The following is a 19,425-nucleotide window of genomic DNA, read 5'->3' as shown; positions in this document are numbered from 1 at the left end:
CCCCGAATAAATTTTTTGGTAACCTTAGGGTACTCTTAGGTGGAACCTGAGCACCTGTAGCTTTACAAATACCGTGGGTGATTGTGCTGTGCTCAGGCTGGGCCACTGCTCTTGGGAGAATAGCCATTCTCCCTTGCCTGGTGATTTGCCTGGCTTCGGATTCGGGATGTAGGCTGAACTAGGGATTCCACACACCAAACCGAACTGGCCTGGAAAGCCTGGCCTGGCATTACCCTAAGGATGGAGGAATCTCAGCTATTTTCTCTACTTGTACAAAATCAAAATGTTCACCACAGAAAAAAAAACTGTGACCTGCAAGTTCTTTAAAACATGGACATGGGGGCGCCTGGGTGGCTCAGTTGTTGGGCGTCTGCCTTCGGCTCAGGGCGTGATCCCGGTGTTATGGGATCGAGCCCCACATCAGGCTCCTCCGCTATGAGCCTGCTTCTTCCTCTCCCACTCTCCCTGCTTGTGTTCCCTCTCTGGCTGGCTGTCTCTCTCTCTGTCAAATAAATAAATAAATAAAATCTTTAAAAAAATAAATAAAACATGGACATGGTTTTGGTTTTACATGTGAAGTTTTTTCAAAGATTTTATTTATTTATTTGACAGAGAGAGGGAGAGAGAGCACAAGCAGGGGGAACAGCAGGGGGAGAGAAGCAGGCTCCCAGCTGTGCAGGGAGCCCGATGTGGGGCTCGATCCAGGACCCTGGTATCATGACCTGAGCTGAAGACAGACGATTAACCAACTGAGCCACCTAGGCGCCCCTACATGTGACTTTTCTAATTGGCTTTTAGGCCAGGAAGGAGGAGTCACCTCTTTAAACTATGCATACCCTTGTTACAATATTTATTGGTCATGTCCTAGTAATGTCTCACCAACTAGTCTATGCTCCAGGGAGGCATAAAGAAAATCTGGCCTGGCACAGTACCTGTCACATAAGGGAATTAATATGCAATCATTATAAAAATAGTAACCTTCTGAATGACAGAAGCCTGGGTTCTAAGGGAAAATGGTAGTTTCTCTTCTTTTTCTACCTGATTTTGAACACTTCCATTAAACTCTGCTTTGAGGTGCAAGTAAATATTGACTCTATTTTAATAGTTTTTTAAGAAGGTGCTAGAGATTATGGCTTTGCTGACTTGTATCTAGTAGGTAGTAAAAGCAATACATGTATTTTTAGTTTATCACATCAGATTCGTTTTGCTCCAAGGACTTCACTGGGGGTTGTTTTTCTAAGGGTGAAGGAAGGAGGCAGAAAATCATTTACAAAACATCTGCTTACCATGACAAACCTTGGAGTTATTCTTTATTTTAGTGATCACTTTATAACAAAATAGCTTTGGAAGTAGAGTTATGTTTTCAGAGCCTTGACTAACCATTGACTCTAAATAAAACATTCCTTTGTTTTAAACCTGCCGGAAAAGCTTTTATGTTCCACTTCCCTTTTACCTGTTGCTTAAAAAAAATCAAAAACAAAAACATAATAGAACTGAATTTGGGTCTATTTAGTTCTTTTTTCTTAGGTTTCCAGGTAAAATACAGGACACCCAGTTGAGTTTGAATTCAGATAAACAATGAACTCTTTTTCTTATATCCTAAACATTGAACGGGGACAAGCTTCTGAAATGCAAATTTAACTGGGTGTTCTGTATTTTTATTTGCTAAATCCTTGTTTTTTTTTAATTAATTAATTTTTTTAAAAAAACTGTTACTTTAATTCTAGTTAATTAACATAGTGTAATATTGGTTTCAGGGGTAGAATTTAGTGATTCATCACTTACATATAAAACATAATGCTGGGGCGCCTGGGTGGCTCAGCCTGAGCCTTTGGCTCAGGTTATGATCCTGGGGTCCTGGGATGGACCCCTGCATCAGGCTCCCTGCTCAGCAGGAAGCCTGCTTCTCCCTCTCCCACTCCCCCTGCTTGTGTTCCCTCTCTTGCTGTATCTCTCTGTCAAATAAATAAAATCTTAAAAAAAAAATAAAACACAGTTCTCATCATTACAAGTGCCCTCCTTGATACCCATCACCCATTTAGCCCATCCCCCACCCACCTCCCTCCATTAACCCTCAGTTTGTTATCTGTCCTTAAGAGTCTTATGGTTTGTCTCACTCTCTTTTTTGCTTTTTTTCCCTTCACATATGTTCATCTTTTTTGCTTCTTAAATTCCACATATGAGTGAAATCATATGGTATTTGTCTTTCTCTGACTTATTTCACTTAGCATAATACACTCTAGCTCCATCCACCTTGTTGCAAATGGGAAAATTTAATTCTTTTTATGACCGAGTAATATTCCATTGTATGTATATATCACTTCTTTATCCATTCATCAGTCGATGGGCATTTGGGCTCTTTCCATAGTTTAGCTTTTGTGGATAGGGCTGCTGTAAATATCCAGGTGCATGTACCTCTTCAAATCTGTACTTTTGTATCCTTTGGGTAAATACCTAGGAGTACACTGGCTGGGTCCTAGGGTAGCTCTATTTTTAACTTTTTGAGGAAACTGTGTACTGTTTTCCAGAGTGGCTGTACCAGTTTGCATTCCTACCAACAGTGTAAGAGGCTTCCCCTTTCTTCGCATCCTTGCCAGGATGCAAAGTGGTTGACTTTAGTCATTCTGACAGGTGTGAGGTGGTATCTCATTATGGTTTTGATTTGCATTTCCCTGATGATGAGTGATCTCGAGCATCTTTTCATGTATCTGTTGGCCATCTGAATGTCTGCTTTGGAAAAATGTCTATTCATGTCTTCCGCCCATTTTTTAACTGGATTATTTGTGTTTTGAGTGTTGAGTTGTATAAATTCTTTACAGATTTTGGTACTAACCCTTTATCAGATATGTCGTTGCAAATATTTTCTCTCCCTCCATAGGCCGCCTTTTAGTTTTGCTGATTGTTTCCTTTGCTGTGCAGACGCTTTTTATCTTGATGAAGTCCCATAGTTCATTTTTGCTTTTGTTTCCTTTGCCTCTAGAGACATATCTAATAAGAAGTTGCTATGGTCAGAGTTCTTGCCTGTGTTCCCCTCTAGGATTTTGATGGTTTCCTGTCTCACATTTAGGTCTTTCATCCATTTCTAATTCATTTTTGTGTATGGTGTAAGACAGTGGTCCAGCTTCATTCTTCTGCATGCTGCTGTCCAGTTTTCCCAAAAACATTTGTTGAAGAGACTTTTTTCCATTGGATATTCTTTCCTGCTTTGTCAGAGATTAGTTGTCCATATAGTTGTGGGTCCATTTCTGGGTTTTCTATTCTGTTCCATTGATCTATGTGTCTGTTTTTGTGCCTGTACCATACTGTCTTAATAACTACAGCTTTGCAATATTGCTTCAAGTCCAGAATCATGAGCTTTGCTTTTCTTCTTCAAAATTGCTTTGGCTATTCAGGGTGTTTTGTGGTTCCATACAAATTGTAGGATTGTTTTTTCTAGCTCTGTGAAAAATGCTGGTGGTATTCTCATAGGGATTGCATTAAATGTGTAGATTGCTTTAGGTAGTGTAGACATTTTAACAATATTTTTTAAAAGATTTTATTTATTTATTTGACAGAGAGAGAGAGACAGCCAGCAAGAGAGGGAACACAAGCAGGGGTAGTGGGAGAGGAAGAAGCAGGCTCCCAGCAGAGGAGCCCGACGCGGGGCTCGATTCCAGGACTCCGGATCACGCCCTGAGCCGAAGGCAGATGCTTAATGACTGAGCCACCCAGGCGCCAGGACATTTTAACAGTATTTGATCTTCCAGTCCATGAGCATGGAATTTTTTCTCATTTCTTTGTGTCCTCTTCAATATCTTTAATAAGTGTTCTATAATTTTCAGAGTACTGATCTTTTATCTCTTTGGTTAGGTTTATTCCTAGGTATCTCATGGTTTTTGGTGCATTTGTAAATGGGATGGATTCCTTGATTTCTTTTCCTGCTGCTTCGTTATTGGTGTATAGAAATGCACCAGATTTCTATACACTAATTTTATATCTTGCAACTTTGCTGAATTCATGTATTAGGTGTAGCAATTTTTTGGTGGAGTCTTTTGGTTTTCTTTTTTTTTTTTTAAAGATTTTATTTATTTGACAGAGATAGAGACAGCCAGTGAGAGAGGGAACACAAGCAGGGGGAGTGGGAGAGGAAGAAGCAGGCTCATAGCGGAGGAGCCTGATGTGGGGCTCAGTCCCATAACGCCGGGATCATGCCCTGAGCCGAAGGCAGACGCTTAACCGCTGTGCCACCCAGGCGCCCCGTCTTTTGGTTTTCTGTATAGAGTATCATGTCATCTGCAAATAGTGAAAGTTTGACTTTTTCTTTGCCGATTTGGATGCCTTTTATTTCTTTGTATTGTCTGATTGCTGTTCCTAAAGTATGTTAAATAGTAGTGGTGAAAGTGGATATCCCTGTCTTGCTCCTGACCATAGAGGAAAAGTTTTTCCCCATTGAGGATGATATTAGTTGTGGATATTTCCTATATAACCTTTATGATGTTGAGGTATGTTACCTCTGTTCCTCCTTGTTGAGGGTTTTTTTAATCAAGAATGGATGCTCTATTTTTTAAATGCTTTTTCTGCATTGATTGAGAGGATCATATGGTTCTTATCCTTTCTTTTATTAATGAGTTGTGTCACATTGATTGATTTGTGAATATTGAACCACCCCTGCAGTCGGGAATAAATCCCAGTTGATCGTGGTGAATAATTCTTCTAATGTATTGTTGAATTTGATTTGCTAGTGTTTTATTGAGAATTTTTACATCCGTGTTCATCAGGGATATTTGCCTGTAATTCTCCTTTTTAGTGGGGTCTTTGTCTGGTTTTGTAATCAAGGTAATGCTGGCTTCATAGAAAGTTTGGAAGTTTTCTTCCAATTCTATTTTTTGGAACAGTTTGAGAAGAATAGGTACTAACTCATCTTGAAATGCTTGGTAGAATTCCCTTAGGAAGCCATCTGGCCCTGGGCTTTGTTTGTTAAGAGATTTTTGAGTACTGATTCAATTTCTTTACTGGTGGGTCTGTTCAAATTTTCCATTTCTTCCTTTTTCAGTGTTGGTCATTTTTATGTTTCTAGGAATTTGTCCATTTCTTCCAGATTGCCCAGTTTGTTGGCATGTAACTTTTCATAATATTCTCTTATAATTGTTTCTATTTCTGTGGTGTTGATTGTGATCTCTCCTCTTTCATTTGTTTTATTTATTTGGGTTCTTTCTCTTTTCTTTTTGATAAGTCTGGCTAGGGGTTTATCAGTTTTTCTTCCAAAGAAGCAGCTCTTAGTTTCATTGAATTTTTATAGTTTTTTGGTTTCTATATCATTTATTTCTGCTCTAATCTTTATTATTTCCCTTCTCCTGGCTTTACCCTTTATTTGCTGTTCCTTTTCTAGCTCCTTTAGGTGCATGGTTAGGTTGTGTATTTGAGGCTTTTCTTGCTTCTTGAGGTAGGCCTGTATTGCAATATACTTCCCTCTTAGGACCACCTTTGCTCCCTCCCAAAGGTTTTGGACTGTGATGTTTTCATTTTCATTGGGTCCATGTATCTTTTTTTTTCATCTTTAATTTCCTGGCTAACCCATTCTTTCTTTAGTTGGATGTTCTTTAACCTCCATGTATTTGTAGTCTTTCCAAATTTTTTCTTGTGGTTGACCTCAAGTTTCATAGCATTGTGGTCTGAAAATAGGCATGGTATAATCTCAGTCTTTTTGTACTTGTGGGCTGATTTGTGATCCAGTGTGTAATCTGTTCTGAAGAATGTACCATGTGCACTTGAAAAGAATGTGTATTCTGCTCTTTAGGATGAAATGTTCTGAAAATGTCTGTTAAGTCCATCTGGTCCAGTGTGTCATTCAAAGCCATCGTTTCCTTCTTGATTTTCTGTGTAGGTGGTCTGTGCATTGCTGCAAGTGTGGTATTAAAGTCCTCTACTTTGGGGCACCTGGGCGGCTCAGTCGTTAAGCATCTGCCTTCGGCTCAGGGCGTGATCCTGGTGTTCCGGGATCGAGCCCCACGTCAGGCTCTTCCACTGGGAGCCTGCTTCTTCCTCTCCCACTCCCCCTGCTTGTGTTCCCTCTCTCACTGGCTGTCTCTCTCTCTGTCAAATGAATAAAATCTTAAAAAAAATTAAGTCCTCTACTTTTATTGTATTATTATCAATGAGTTTCTTTATGTATGTTATTAATTGATTTATATATTTGGGTGCTCCAAAGTTGGGGGCATAAATACCTAGAGTTGTTACATCTTCTTGATGGACAGACCCCTTAATTATGATACAGTGCCCTTCATCTCTTGTTAAGTCTTGGTTTCAAATCTCGTTTGATATAAGTATGGCTAATCTGAGTTTCTTTTGATGTCCATTAGCATGATAGATGGTTTTCCATCTCCTCACTTTCAATCTGCAGGTGTCTTTAGGTCTAAATTTGGTCTCTTGTAACTCTTAATGATAGCAAACAAACTGAGGATTGATGGAGGAAGCTGGGTGGGGGATGGGCTTGATGGGTGATGGGTATTATTAAGGAGGGCACTTGTTATGATGAGCACTGGCTGTTGTAAGTGATGAACCCCTGAATTCTACTCCTGCAACCACTATTGTACTGTATGTTAACTAACTAGAATTTAAATAAAAATTTGAAAAAAATATGTATGTCTTGATAATGCCAGTAAAAAATAAAATAAAATGAGTCTTGTAGGCAGCATGCACGTGGGTCTTGTACGTGGGTCTTTTTTAAAATCCATTCTAGTACGCTGTGTGTTTTGATTGTGGTATTTAATCCATTTACATTCAGAGTGATTATTGATAGATAAGAATTTGGTGCCATTGTATTACCTGTAAAGTTGGTGTTTCTGGTGTTCTCTGTTCTTTCCTAATTTTTGTCATCTTTGTTCTTTTTTTCCCCCATCTGAAGAGGCCCCTTCTATATTTCTTGCAGGGATGGTTTAGTGGTCATGAGCTCCTTTGGTTTTGTTTGTCTGGGAAATTCTTTATTTCTCCTTCTATCCTGAATGACAGCCTTGCTGGATAAAATATTCTTGGCTGCAGATTTTTTCCCATGCAGCATATTGAACATATCCTGCCACTTTCTTCTGGCCAGCCAAGAGTTTATGGAGGTATCTGTTGGAAACCTGTTCTGTCTTCCCTTGTAGGTTAAGGACTCTTTTTCCCTTGCTGGTTTCAGGATTCTTTCCTTGTCTATGTATTTTGTGATTTGGCTGTGATATGTCTTGGTGATCATCAGCTTTTGTTGAATTTAATGGGAGTTCTCTGTGCTTTTTGGATTTCAATGTCTGTTTCTTTTCCCAGATTAGGATAGTTTTCAGTTATAATTTGTTCAAATAAATCTCCTTTTTCTCTCTCTTCTTCTGGGACCCCTGTGATAGAAATGCTATGCTTCATGGAGTTGCTGAGTTTCCTGAGTCTACATTGGTGATCCAGTACTTTTCTTTCCCTCTTCTTTTCAGTTTCATGGTTTTCCATGCTTTTATCTTCTGTATCATTGATTTACTCCTCTGCTTTGTCCATCCTCATTGTCATGGCAGCCATTCAGGTTTGCATCTTGGTTATAGCATTTGTAATTTTGGCCTTACTAGATTTTAGTTCTTTTATCTCTGCAGTAAGGGATTCTCTGGTGTCTTCTATGCTTTTCTCAAGCCCAGCTAGTATCTTTATAATTGTTGATTTAAATTCTGGTTCAAACATCTTACTTGTATCTGTATTGATTAAATCCCCGGCCGTGACTTCTTCCTGTTCTTTCTTTTGGGGTGAATTCCTCCACCTTGTCATTTATTCTAGGTCACTGTTTTTTTTGTGTGTGTGATTGTTAGGAAAGCCTGTTATATTCCTGCTCCTAAGGGTAATGGCTGTATTAAGAAGAGGTCAAAAAAAAAAAAAAGCTAGATCCTATTTCCCCTAGAGCTGAAGCTTTGCAGTACTCTGTGATCAGTAGATTTGGTGCATGTGAGGGATTTGCGCTGGTCTTCTGGGGGAGGGGCCTGATGCACTGATTGTCTGGTAGATTTGCCCTAGTGGAGATGCACCTGCAGGGGGTGGGGAGGGGAGGCAGGAGGGTGCTTGGTGCACGTAGCTCCAGACTCCAGGTCCACTGGTGCTGTGTTGCTCGTTGAAGTAGGTCAGTGGTGATGGGGACGGGGGGCGGGCAATGGCATCGCTCTGCTCTCTTGTCCCCAGAGCAGAGAGTTCCTGTCTACCACTCTTCAGAAAGCCCTCACAGAAAAGCAAATATTCACCCCTCTTGTGCCCCTGGCCTCTGTCAGATCCCTGCCTCCAAGCTGTCTGCCTGCCAAGTGGTACAGAACTCCTGTGTTTTATCTCAGACACATGGCTGGGTTTCAAAACTCCAAACTCCGAATTTTAGGGACGTGGTGCACGTGGACCCATGCTGATCCTCTGAGAGAGGGTCTCCCCACACTGCTGATGGTGCCCATTAGCACGATTGCACAGTGACTGGAGTTTATGGTAAAGTGCAGCAAAAAGCTGGCACCAAGGTTTGCTTCCCTCAGCAGGTGTCTCTGTTCCTGTGCTAATAAATGGGGTCTCACTTTGGCATCTGCTAGCTTTTGTGTCCGCTGAGAGGCTGTTCTACCTCCCCCAGATGCCCTACAAGAAGGGAAACTATTTCTACCTGTGCAACTCAGGGGATCCTCAGAGCACACTGTCCACTCCTGGGCTTCTGCCCTCCTTCCCCACAGGAGCACTGCTCTGCCTGCATCCCAGCGGTGGCCCGGACTTCTAAAACTTCAGACTTTGGGCTCCAGTGCTTGTAAAAACTTGAAATAATCTGTCAGTCTGGTGTTGAATGGTGTTGGGTAAGTCTATCTCTCTCGTGCAGTTCCCCGCATGCTGCCTTCTGTTTCTCTCTTTCCTCTCTCTGAGATTAAGACTCCCTCCCCTCCGCGGCACCCACAATTCTTTTCTCCCCGGTATCATGTCCTACTTCCACGATGTGGCTTCTTTTCTCTCTAGTTCTCCAGTTCGTTCTCTTCACCATTCAGGTGGATCTCTCAGGTGTTCAGAAAGTTTTGATTTTTATTTAGCTGTGATTTAGAGACGAGGCAAGCCTAGCTCCCCCTACTACTGTGCCATCTTAACTCCCTCCTCAGGCCTTGTTTTTTAAATGACACCTAAATCAGTGCTACTGGGATTTGATTTAAATTAAATTGTTTTAAGTTAAAGGTCAGAGGTTTTGATGTAATAATTTTTGAAAAGGGTGTGTTCTTGTATGTGTTAGCTTGTTTACAAGCCATGTTATAATGGCAACTTCTCCCTCTTCAGAAGGAGTATTTTAATGATGTTTTTTTATTTGCCTCCCAGCCTCTATTTCATTGTTTGAATTGTATATGCATGCCAGTCTGATTTGTAGGGAGAGAAATTAAAATATATCTCAAAACTGTCACCTTTAGAAAACATTCCCTCATTAGAGCAAAATAAATAATGGCTTTATCGGGAACTTGGAATCAGAGAACTTCAGGCTGGGAAGTACCTTGAAGTACTTCACCTCTGTAAGCCTCACCATTTTCATCACTAAAGTGATAGTAATGGAATCAACCTCTTAAGGTTGTGTGAGGAGTAGATCAGATAATGCACCAAAAGTGCTTAATACTTACCACCAAGGAAGTTTTTAATAAATAGTGACCTCTGGTAAAGAAGGGAGTAATATATGTATAATATTAGGTACCTGCTGTAACTTTCAGACCTTTTTAGAAAACCTTTGTAAGTAAATCTTTGTACGCTTAGTGTGAGTGTGCGTGTGCATGTGTAGTTGTTAAAATGGTTTTTGTAAATAAAAGGGGGAGCTGTCAAGTTTATTCTGAATAAAGAGAAGTAGCAGAGAGTGATCAAATGGCAATTTCTGCTGTAGAAACTGAATTCGTGATTGTCCCAGGGGAGGACATCTTGCAACACACTAGAGAATTCCTCTAGTAGTAGTAGTAGTAGTAGTAGTAGTAGTAGTAGTAGTAGTAGTAGTAAGAACTAGAAAGAACAGGGGAGAGGATGTCTACTTGAAGTTTTAATTTTTTTAATTTTATAAAAACATTCCTCTGTCATAGTTGTATATGTCATGGATGATAAGTAAATAGAGTTCAGTGAGATTCAAGAGGTTTCATCTTGGTTTGCATTTGCTATGAAACATGCATGTTTTTAAATATACACAATTGCTGAAGCCTCTGTAGAGTTTTCTTTTTAAAGATTTTACTTGTTTATTTGACAGAGAGAGAGAGAGAGCAAGCCAGAGAGCTCAAGCAGGGGAAACAGCAGAGGGAGCAGGAGAAGCAGGCTCCCGCTGAGCAGGGAGCCCGATGTGGGGCTCAGTTCCAGGACCCCAAGATCATGACCTGAGCCAAAGGCAAACGCTTAACCAACTGAGCCACCCAGGTGCCCTGCCTCTGTAGAAATTTTAAGGTGCTTTATAGACAGCATTAAGTAGGGAAGAGTCAGGTTTACCAGGTCCGCATTAGAACGAGGATTTGACTTCCTGTATGATTCTCATTCTTTTGTTATTTCATTGTGAAGATAATTTTTTTTAAATGGCTGCCTTTGGGTTTCATTTTGTTGCTACAGATATGTGACACACTTGTTGAGGGGAGGGGAGTGCCAAGAAAAGTGTATCCGCAGATATGATTAGGTCTGCATTATTAATCCTGTTTGGAGGTTGTACAATTAAAAAATGCTCGGCTTAACACTAATTAGGTTTCCATGTTCTGAATTAGGAGTGTCTGGATATCACTGTTTAAATATTTGATATTTGATCATTTGGCTATAGTTTAGAATATCCCAGGAATGTGTGTCAATTTTTGTTGCTTTGTGATAATTTTGCATTCGATTTTATTTGGGACTGTTATTAGATAGAAGATGATTAAAGTGACTTTCAGAACCTTGTTTTTAGTATAAGAGTTTTTTAAAAAAATGATTTTGAGACGATTTGAAACAAAGTGTATGGAGTGAATAAGATAAGACCTGGGTTTGGGTTGAAACTCCTTTATTAACAAACACTTCAGTGCGGTGTTGGGCATAAAATAGGGGTTCAGAGAGTATGTGCAACTTGTTGATCTGACAGGTATATCTGTTTTATGAAACTCTAGTGTTAACAATGTTAAGGATTTAGATGTGAATATTGAAGACCACTGTGGTTTTTAAAAAATGCAGTCAACTTATTATATTCTAGCTGTAGTTTAATTTCTACATGGATTTTAAAGTACACGGTATGGGTCTTGAACAGTGTGGGTCTAAAATAGCAGGAGACGGTTTGGTAATTACTGTTTGTAGTGGGATGACTTGGAGCAGTAAATGCTTTAATTGGAAGTCAAATAGCTATCAAGAGATGACAGCTCTAGCATGTACTTTTTTGGAATGTAGAGAAGGTGATGATTATGGAAAAGTTATCCGCTGAAGCTGATATTTTGGGGGAGAATATGAAAGGTGTTAAAATGTCTGATTTTAAAGTAAAATAATGGATTTGGACAACTCTGATCACAGTGTGACTTTTCTATGTAATAAATTTATGTGCAACTGTTGAGACATTAAAAACAAGTATTTCAAATGTGTTCCCAAGAAATATTACTGAATATTTCTTTTGAGGCAAATCCACATTTTCCCTCCCTATTGAAAAACTGTTCTGGCTGTCTAGATTGTCTGTTTGTACAGGTCTAGCAGACAGAAAGTAGGCTTCAGTACTTTTTGTAGGTCACCAACTTTCATTTCCTTGACAAGCATATTGTGAAGATTAATTCCAGAAATGAAAGGTGCTAGCGTAATAGTGTAGTTTTATATAAAAACCACAGTATGTGAAATAGTTTTATTTACTTATTTAATTTATTTTTTTAATTTGAGTATAGTTGACACACAATGTTATATTAGTTTCAGGTGTACAACATAATGATTCCACAATTACGGTATCATGGACTATATTCTTTATGCTGTGCCTTTTATTCCCATGACTTATTCATTCGGTGACTGGAAGCTTCTGTCTCCCACTTGCCTTCACACATCCCTTTATCCCCCTCCCCTCTGGCCACCATCAGTTTGTTCTTTAAATACAGCCTGTTTTAAATGGGCTGTGTGTGTGTGTGTGTGTGTGTGTGTGTGTATAGGTATGTGTGGATAGTTTTCTGAATTTAAGGAATATTTATAAAGGTTACAGGCCTATATTCTTGCTATTGCTCAGTTATGGGTCATATTTTAGAGAGTTAATATCTGTAATATGATACCACTGTGGTTACTCTAAGAAACCAAATGTCATTTGTGTCGGGGATATTTCATTGCTTTTTCCTGTCAGAAAAAATAAATGCAGCTTGGTAAAAAAGGAGTAGTGATGAATGGTGTACTGAGGTAATACATGTTTGCATATGCCATTTTGATGCTGTGTTGGAATATTTTAGGTATGCTCTGGATAGGCAGATGGGGATTTATAAGTACATAAACTGTAAATCAGTCTGTTCAGTCAAATCATTTCACTTATATGGGAGAAGGGGGTAGAACAATATGAGATTTTCACATACAGAAAAATATGTCAGCCTTTTAACATTCCCTTTTGGGTTGGTTAGGTGGGTAGGTGCAACTTTGCATTATTATTACTTGGGCACCTCAGGATATGAAAGTGTTGACCAGAAGGAAATGTACAGAAAAATGGCAGAAAGATCTAGGGGATAAAGTATTTGATTGAAAAAAAACAGGCAAAAGGAACAAATTATCAATAATTTGCAAAAGAGGTCTTGGAAGTTAGGTTATGCATTCTTGAAAACAGCAGCAAAAGTAGAGGATTGATTTGTTTGTGTCATTCTCATTACTAAAAGGATTAGAGACAAAGTAGACGGGGTACTTATCTTGGTGATGCGGGTTTTAGATCAAGGTGATTGGAGGGGGAGAATGGGAAGAACCTGGTTTTCATCCTGTGGAAGTTTTTCTCTTACCTTGAGCTGTGGGCTTGCTGCCCTCTTGTAGGGGGAGCTTCATTCATCCTGGTTGGATAATACATACTTGGGCAGCTCAGTGGGAGGGCGACTGCATGATCTTTTCAATTCCTGTCTCCAGTGTTGATATCAAGGAAGCATTTTCAATAATATTTATCAAGTCATTCCATTTACGTCCCTGTATCCTAGTGAAAAATATCTTGCTTCGGTGGTAGTTTGTACATGTAAGCTTTTAGGCTTTAAGTATGTAATAGGTCTTAATAGCATTGTTACTGTATGTGTTAAGTAATATTTTCCCTTAAAGCTCTAATCTGGACTAAAATTTATACTACTTTCTTTCTAGGACAGCCAGTAGAGGGGACTTCATGTTTTCTGCGGATCGTTTGGTAGGTGGAGGCTTTCCATTTTTCTTTCATTGTTCCTAGTGATATAATCATAGTAGGCCAGGTGACTTTTTCGTTCTATTCTGGGCGGTGAAAGAGATTGTGCCAAGTAATCGTCATCCTGGTAGGCTTCTGAAGTATTATTTCTACTCTTTCATTAAAGCTGTGCCTCAATCCCTTTCACCTCAAAACATTGCCCATGAACTCATCTCTGTCATTCTGAGGTACTTCTACCTCTCAGGTGGGTCTTGGCAACCCTTAGATATGTCATCTTAGGACAGTGAAGTGAAGTACATTAAAAGAAAACCAAAGATGTAAGGAGACCTAGTAGTTACCCTTGTGGTACTCATTTAATACAGAAACACTAATACCCCCACTTGTAATTTGCTTGAGGGGTTATTTATTTTGCCTTTTCTGTACTATCCTCACATGTGAAATACTAAGTTGGACTGGATATACTTTCCTCAGGGACTTCCTGTTAAGGACTGGCCAAGCCCAATTCAGTTTATTTATTTATTTATTTATTTTTAAATTTGTGAAGGAAACCTTTTTTAAAAATTTTTTAAAAATTTAAATTTAAACTCAATTAGCCAACATGTAGTACATCATTAGTTCCAGATGTAGAGTTCGGTAATTCATGAGTTGCCTCTAACACCCAGTGCTCATCACGTCATGTGCCATCCTTAATGCCCATCACCCAGTTATGCCATCCCCCCACCCATCTCCCCTCCAGCAACCCTCAGTTTGGTTCCTGTAGTTAAGAGTCTTTCATGCTTTGTCTCCCTTTCTGATGACTTCCCATTCAGTTTTCCCTCCTTTCGCCTATGATGCTCTGTGCTGTTTCTTATATTCCACATATGAGTGAAGCCATATGATAATTGTCTTTCTCTGATTGACTTACTTCTTTCAGCATAAAACCCTCTAGTTCCATCCACATCACTATAAATGGTCAGTGTTCATCCTTTCTGATAAGCCCAGTTCAGTTTAGCTAGTGAAGTCTGAGAGGATCTCAGGCCAAGTTGGGTTGTTTTCAGGTAAAGCGCTGCATTTCCTTCTTGTGTTTACATCTAAGTGTGCTCAGTGCTTAGAATAAGGTTGACACATTTTCTGCTGTGGCGATTAGTGTTCATCTATTGATGAAATATGTGCTGAACTCGAGTCAGGCACTGGGCTAAGCTGTGTTGCAGGGGGAGGAGATACCGCAGTGAAGACAACAGACGTTGTCCCTGATTTCATGGAGTTCACATTTGAAATGCTGTTGTCAGTATTTAGTTTGGGAAAGAAAGAAAAGTGGCTTATTAACCAAACAGGTGTAATCGGAGAATAGAAGATAGATTGTTAAAGGGAGCATGAGGGGGAAAAAGGCATGAAACTTTTCATTTAGATTTTCCCTGGGGAAAATATTAATTCCAAAGGTGTGTAGGCAGCGCCTGTCATGCTTTTGGCTTTAAGTCTCCCTGGTTCAGAGGCCACTTCTGTTTACAATCATTTGAGCTTCCAGGGGCAGTAATAACCCTCGGATCGCATCGAGGTCAGTGTAGTTGACACTCCTGGAGCGATAGTTCGGCCATTCTGTCTTTATGCTTTTATCAAACCGAAGGAATGGGTTCAAGGAGGAAGGAACTTGTGTCATTGGCTACTGTGGAGAAAACAGAAGTGTTGGTGTTCATTAGTAGAAAATGGTTCTTCTTTCCTTTGCTTTCTTTGCCTTTTGTCTATAGAAGGTAGGAGTTAAGTTCATGGTTATTGTAAAATACTTGCTTGAAAGGACAGGCATTATATTATAATCAAATAAGATGATAAGGACCCATGACAATTGACAGGAGGGGATGGTAAATTGGACCTTTTGTGTTCTCTGCAGTTGGCTTTGAAGGTTCTGATATTGGGAGAGTGTACAGAGGGTCTTTTGAGGTTGTGGTCGGGACTGGCGCTATTTAGGTTTGTGGTATTGAGGATTTCTAGTACACTGTCTATTCTAGCACAAGGGTCCCATTATAGTTGACGTTAATTCTATCCTAGATTTGTCAGGATTGGCTTCCCTGGCACTCCGATCTTGAGTTCCTTATATTAAGTCACCCTTCTGCTGGTTTTATGTTCTCCTGCAAGGCTTGGACATACTGATTTCTGTCCCAGAGTTGCAGGAGATGGGCAGGAGGTAAGACTCTTTAGAGGAGTGTTACTGGGAGAGGCGCCAGGGTAGCTCAGTCCATTAAGTGCCTGACTCTTGATTTTGGCTCAGGTAGGTCATGAACTCAGGGTCATGAGATCACATCCTACGTCAAGCTCCACGCTCAGCAGGGAGTCTGCTTGAGACTCTCCTTCTCCCTCTGCCCACTCCCCCCCCCACGCTATTTCTCTACCTCTCTCTCTCTCAAATAACTAAATCTTAAAAAAAAAAAAAAGAAGAAGAGTGGTACTAGGAGATGTAGCCTATCCAAAGAAAAGGATCCTTTTTTTCCCTTCCACTTGCTCATAAGAAACCTTCACCTCCCCAGAAGGTGGTGGCTAGAGATGAATGTGCATACATACACAGTGTTCATCAGGTTGCTGGACCCACTGCTGCTTTAGGCTGACAAAATGCTGGCCCATTTAGCATTGATCATTTTAATGGCAGCAAGGTGTTGTGTTGTGATGACAGAACATGGTCTTTCTCCCTGCTGTTCCCAATTCTTAATCAGTAATGTAATATTGATTAGAGAAAAAGTGCATTGCAGACTCAGCACTGCCTTTATTGTAGTAGGCTCTGGGTGCTCATAGGAATATCATATCTGGATTTTGGAGGGTATTTCTAGTAGCTCTGATGGATTCTTTCCTCTGTACCACACATTAAGATCATTTGGAGCCTTTTTTTTTTTTTGAAGCCAAGAAGCCCCAGTGCATTCTACTGGCTCCTACTTCAAGCTCAGGAAATTGATTCAGCCCTGTCCATTCATTTATTTCCTTCTGAGAAGTTTCAGGTTTTATTTGCATTATGACGAGCCTTTGTTAAAAGGAATCCAACTTAATTTCAAAGTACTGAACAAGGAGGAGAAGTTCCCAGCGGGCACTGTTTTCAGAGTTACCAGAAGCATATTACTTCCAAGGGTGACTCTTGTCACTTGTAGTTTCGCATCTCTCATAGTATCGGCTGGACTAACTGAACGAGAATCGGAAAGCATACTTGAGCCTTTTGGCAGCAGTCGTGCACCTCCCAAGGTTGGATACCCAGCAGCAAGCAGCCTAGCATTTGGATCTGTTTCTGCATCTAACCCGTGATAGGGGGCCCCCTTCCTACCTCCGTAAGCTAAACCCTCACCTGTTGTGTTACTGACTTTGCGCCTAAAGTTCAGCTCCTGAAGCTAACAGCTAACACTAGACCTGGCAGGCTCTCACCCTCCTTCTTCTTTTGACTCTCTAGATCAGACTTGTTGTGGAAGAGGGACTGAATCAGCTGCCATATAAAGAATGCATGGTGACCACCCCAACAGGTAACCAGGGCTGTTACTCTCAGATTCTTGTCATGAAAATTCTGAGAATTTGGGGGGAAAAAGCAGTTTGAGTAAATCAGTATGCAAAATGAGGAGTCTAGGTGAAGTTGTTCTTTTAAACAACTTAATAAACTCAGAGACATTTAGTAAAGAAATTTATGTGGATGACTTTGTTAATGGCTTGCTTGTCAATTCAAGTTAAAGTTAATAAATATTCTTTAGCATGCAAGTGTTGCCCTTGATGACAGCCCATTGGGACCAGAGTTAAGAATTGCTGGCAGCTTATCTTCACTTCTGTGGGGAAGCTGCTGGTATGAATAAATGGGTGGGTTGGTTTGGCATTGAAAGTCCAGGTAAAAGAATGAGGCGTAAAAAAGACGAAGAAAACTAAAAATGATGAGATCCAGAGAGAGTCCTTTGTTTTACTCTAATAGACACAGCTGAAGATCCCTGTTTCAGGGATTTGAAATTCTGATTTTGTTCTCTAGTAAATAATGGAATCTGTTCTATTCAAAGGTTGACTTTATGAAAATTAGGGGCTGAGCTTGTTGCATCATAATTGATACAGATTCAGGATGACACCAAGGGTTGAACACGTCCTGGTAACTACTTCAGCCTTTGTCTTCTGCTTTTTAAGGCAGAGTGGAAGCTCATAAAAAGGGAAGGAATGAGGAGGCTCTCTGCTGTGCCTCACAGTGAGGTCCCAGTTTGAGTTGATGGGGTTATAGCGCTCAGAGTGCAGTGATTCCCCTCTGAATTCAATTTGAGGAACGTGTATGTGAATATCATGCTGTCATAAGTCCTGTTCCTACTCGATGAAGTCCCCGTCTCCCAATTATCCCCCCAGGTTTCTTATGAAGAATTAAGAAATAACTGAAAAATCATGACTTCTCATTACTTTCACAGGGAACCTAAGAGGTTATACAGAATGTCTAGACAAGAGTTGCTCTGTACCCATTGGCTTTAAACTATAGGCACTTTAAAAATAAGTGGATTGCTCCAGTAATGAGAGAGAAATTCTTTGATTTTATTCCCCAACAGGGTACAAGTATGAAGGAGTGAAATTTGAGAAGGGAAATTGTGGGGTCAGCATAATGAGAAGCGGTAGGTTTGCATATGTGTGATTCTTGTCTCTTTGCACGCACAGAAAAACAGTTGTTTTCTGGGAGAGGGGTAGGCTTTTCTGTCATAATTGCAGCCTGCCTTAACTTAAATCTCACCACCTGTGTTGTCTGTCCTCATGGTGCCTTGGATCATGGCCTGTGTGTTGCTGAGTTTGACCAATTTTAACTGCAGAGCATCTACTCTAGTGGCCTGGCCCACGGGCAAGCCAGCTTTCGGAGAGATTCAGGGTAGGATAGGAGGATGAGAAGGTGCCCGCTTGGGGAGAACAGGGCAGCTTGAAGACTGATGGAATATGGCACAAATTCAGGCCTGTGGAACTTTGGATACCTGACTGGAGAAATATTTGGTTTTTTCTTAAATTGCTTTTGTAGGGAACAGTCCTACCCTGTCGGGAGCTGGACTGAATGACTTATTCAATGTTTTTAGTTTTATATTTGATGTGTATGTGACCATAGGGCAAAAGCACTTAACTGTTATTAACTCTAGGCATTTCCAGTTGCTGGTCTTATAAATGCTGTATTTGTGTTTGAGTCCGACTGATTACTCTTTTAAACCAATCCTTTGTGCAACAAAATCACATGCCTGTAATTAGAATGTCTGCCTGTTCCATGGGGATGATTACTTCCATTTGGCAACTACCTAACTAAATAAATAAATTTTTACACAAGATCCAAGGTTCGGTGGAAGCCTCACTTGCACTGGAGACAGGTGGATTTTTTTTTTCACCTATAAGCATTGCCTTTTCTCTGGCTGTGAATTTCTGTTTGTGAACAGTTGAATGCCTCAAGTAGAATAGGAGCTTTAAGCTCCCTTTTTAATAGAAGGTAGCTTTTAAGCAATGACAGGATTTTCAGGACAATGTTATTTCTGGTGAAGACAATGGAGATGGGCTTTTAAGGCATTTTTTCTTCTATTTCAGTCCAATTCTTGCCCTAAAGGCAGCAGCGTCCTCACATGCCTGGTATATAGCAGATGACCATGGGGTCATGCACAGTCAGGGTTATTTTTTAACCTTATTAGCTATTGGCGGATTTTCATATATATTAGAAACTGCTTTTATGTTTACACCAGTGATAGAAAGTTTCCTCTTAAAATAAATGTAAAATAGTTAAAACTATGAAGTAAATAATAGTGCAGATAGAGTTCTGATACAGCCTAAAATCTGGAAGGTGGTACGAGAATGATTCATTTTGGCAATAATTTCCTTAAAGGAATTTAGACTAAAAAATAACTGTGTTCAGAAACCAAGGGGGTAGTAATAGTGTTGGTTATGGTTCTTGGCGGAGGGGAGGGAAGGAACAATATAGTTTTTCACTGTTTGCCGGCAAACTTCTGCCGTTGAAGTCATTGCTGGGGTGTAGTGATACCTCCTGATATCACCTTGCTCTGTAGCCCAATTCTTCCATAAATCTTCTGTATTTTTTTTTCAGATGAAAATAACAGGTTGAGGTGGTTTAAAGGCTTCCTTAAAATAATAGGAGTAAAATGGTCCTGATACTGGAAAAGCTCAGGGAGCAGCCCAACAAAAAACACTTTATTTATTTATTT

At 40.1% G+C, this 19,425-nt stretch overlaps 1 protein-coding gene across 5 annotated transcripts in view; it reads left to right on the top strand.

Moving 5' to 3' along the window:
* Positions 1 to 19,425, top strand: part of UPRT (uracil phosphoribosyltransferase homolog) — a 41,411-nt gene that overhangs the window by 10,926 nt on the left and 11,060 nt on the right. For 4 of the 5 annotated variants that reach the window (XM_087860332.1, XM_087860331.1, XM_087860329.1 and 1 more), the window contains exons 2-4: positions 13,246 to 13,288; positions 16,683 to 16,752; positions 17,794 to 17,856. In XM_087860332.1, coding sequence (XP_087716458.1) covers positions 13,246 to 13,288; positions 16,683 to 16,752; positions 17,794 to 17,856 — 176 coding nt within the window. The remainder of the gene's footprint in view (positions 1 to 13,245; positions 13,289 to 16,682; positions 16,753 to 17,793; positions 17,857 to 19,425) is intronic. The other variant, XM_087860330.1, reaches the window with a different exon arrangement.

This window comes from Ursus americanus, chromosome X, assembly GCF_024610735.1.
Source record: "Ursus americanus isolate L20-20 chromosome X, mUrsAme1.1.p, whole genome shotgun sequence".
Classification (NCBI taxonomy): domain Eukaryota; kingdom Metazoa; phylum Chordata; class Mammalia; order Carnivora; family Ursidae; genus Ursus; species Ursus americanus.
This window is presented reverse-complemented; position numbering and strand designations above follow the sequence as displayed.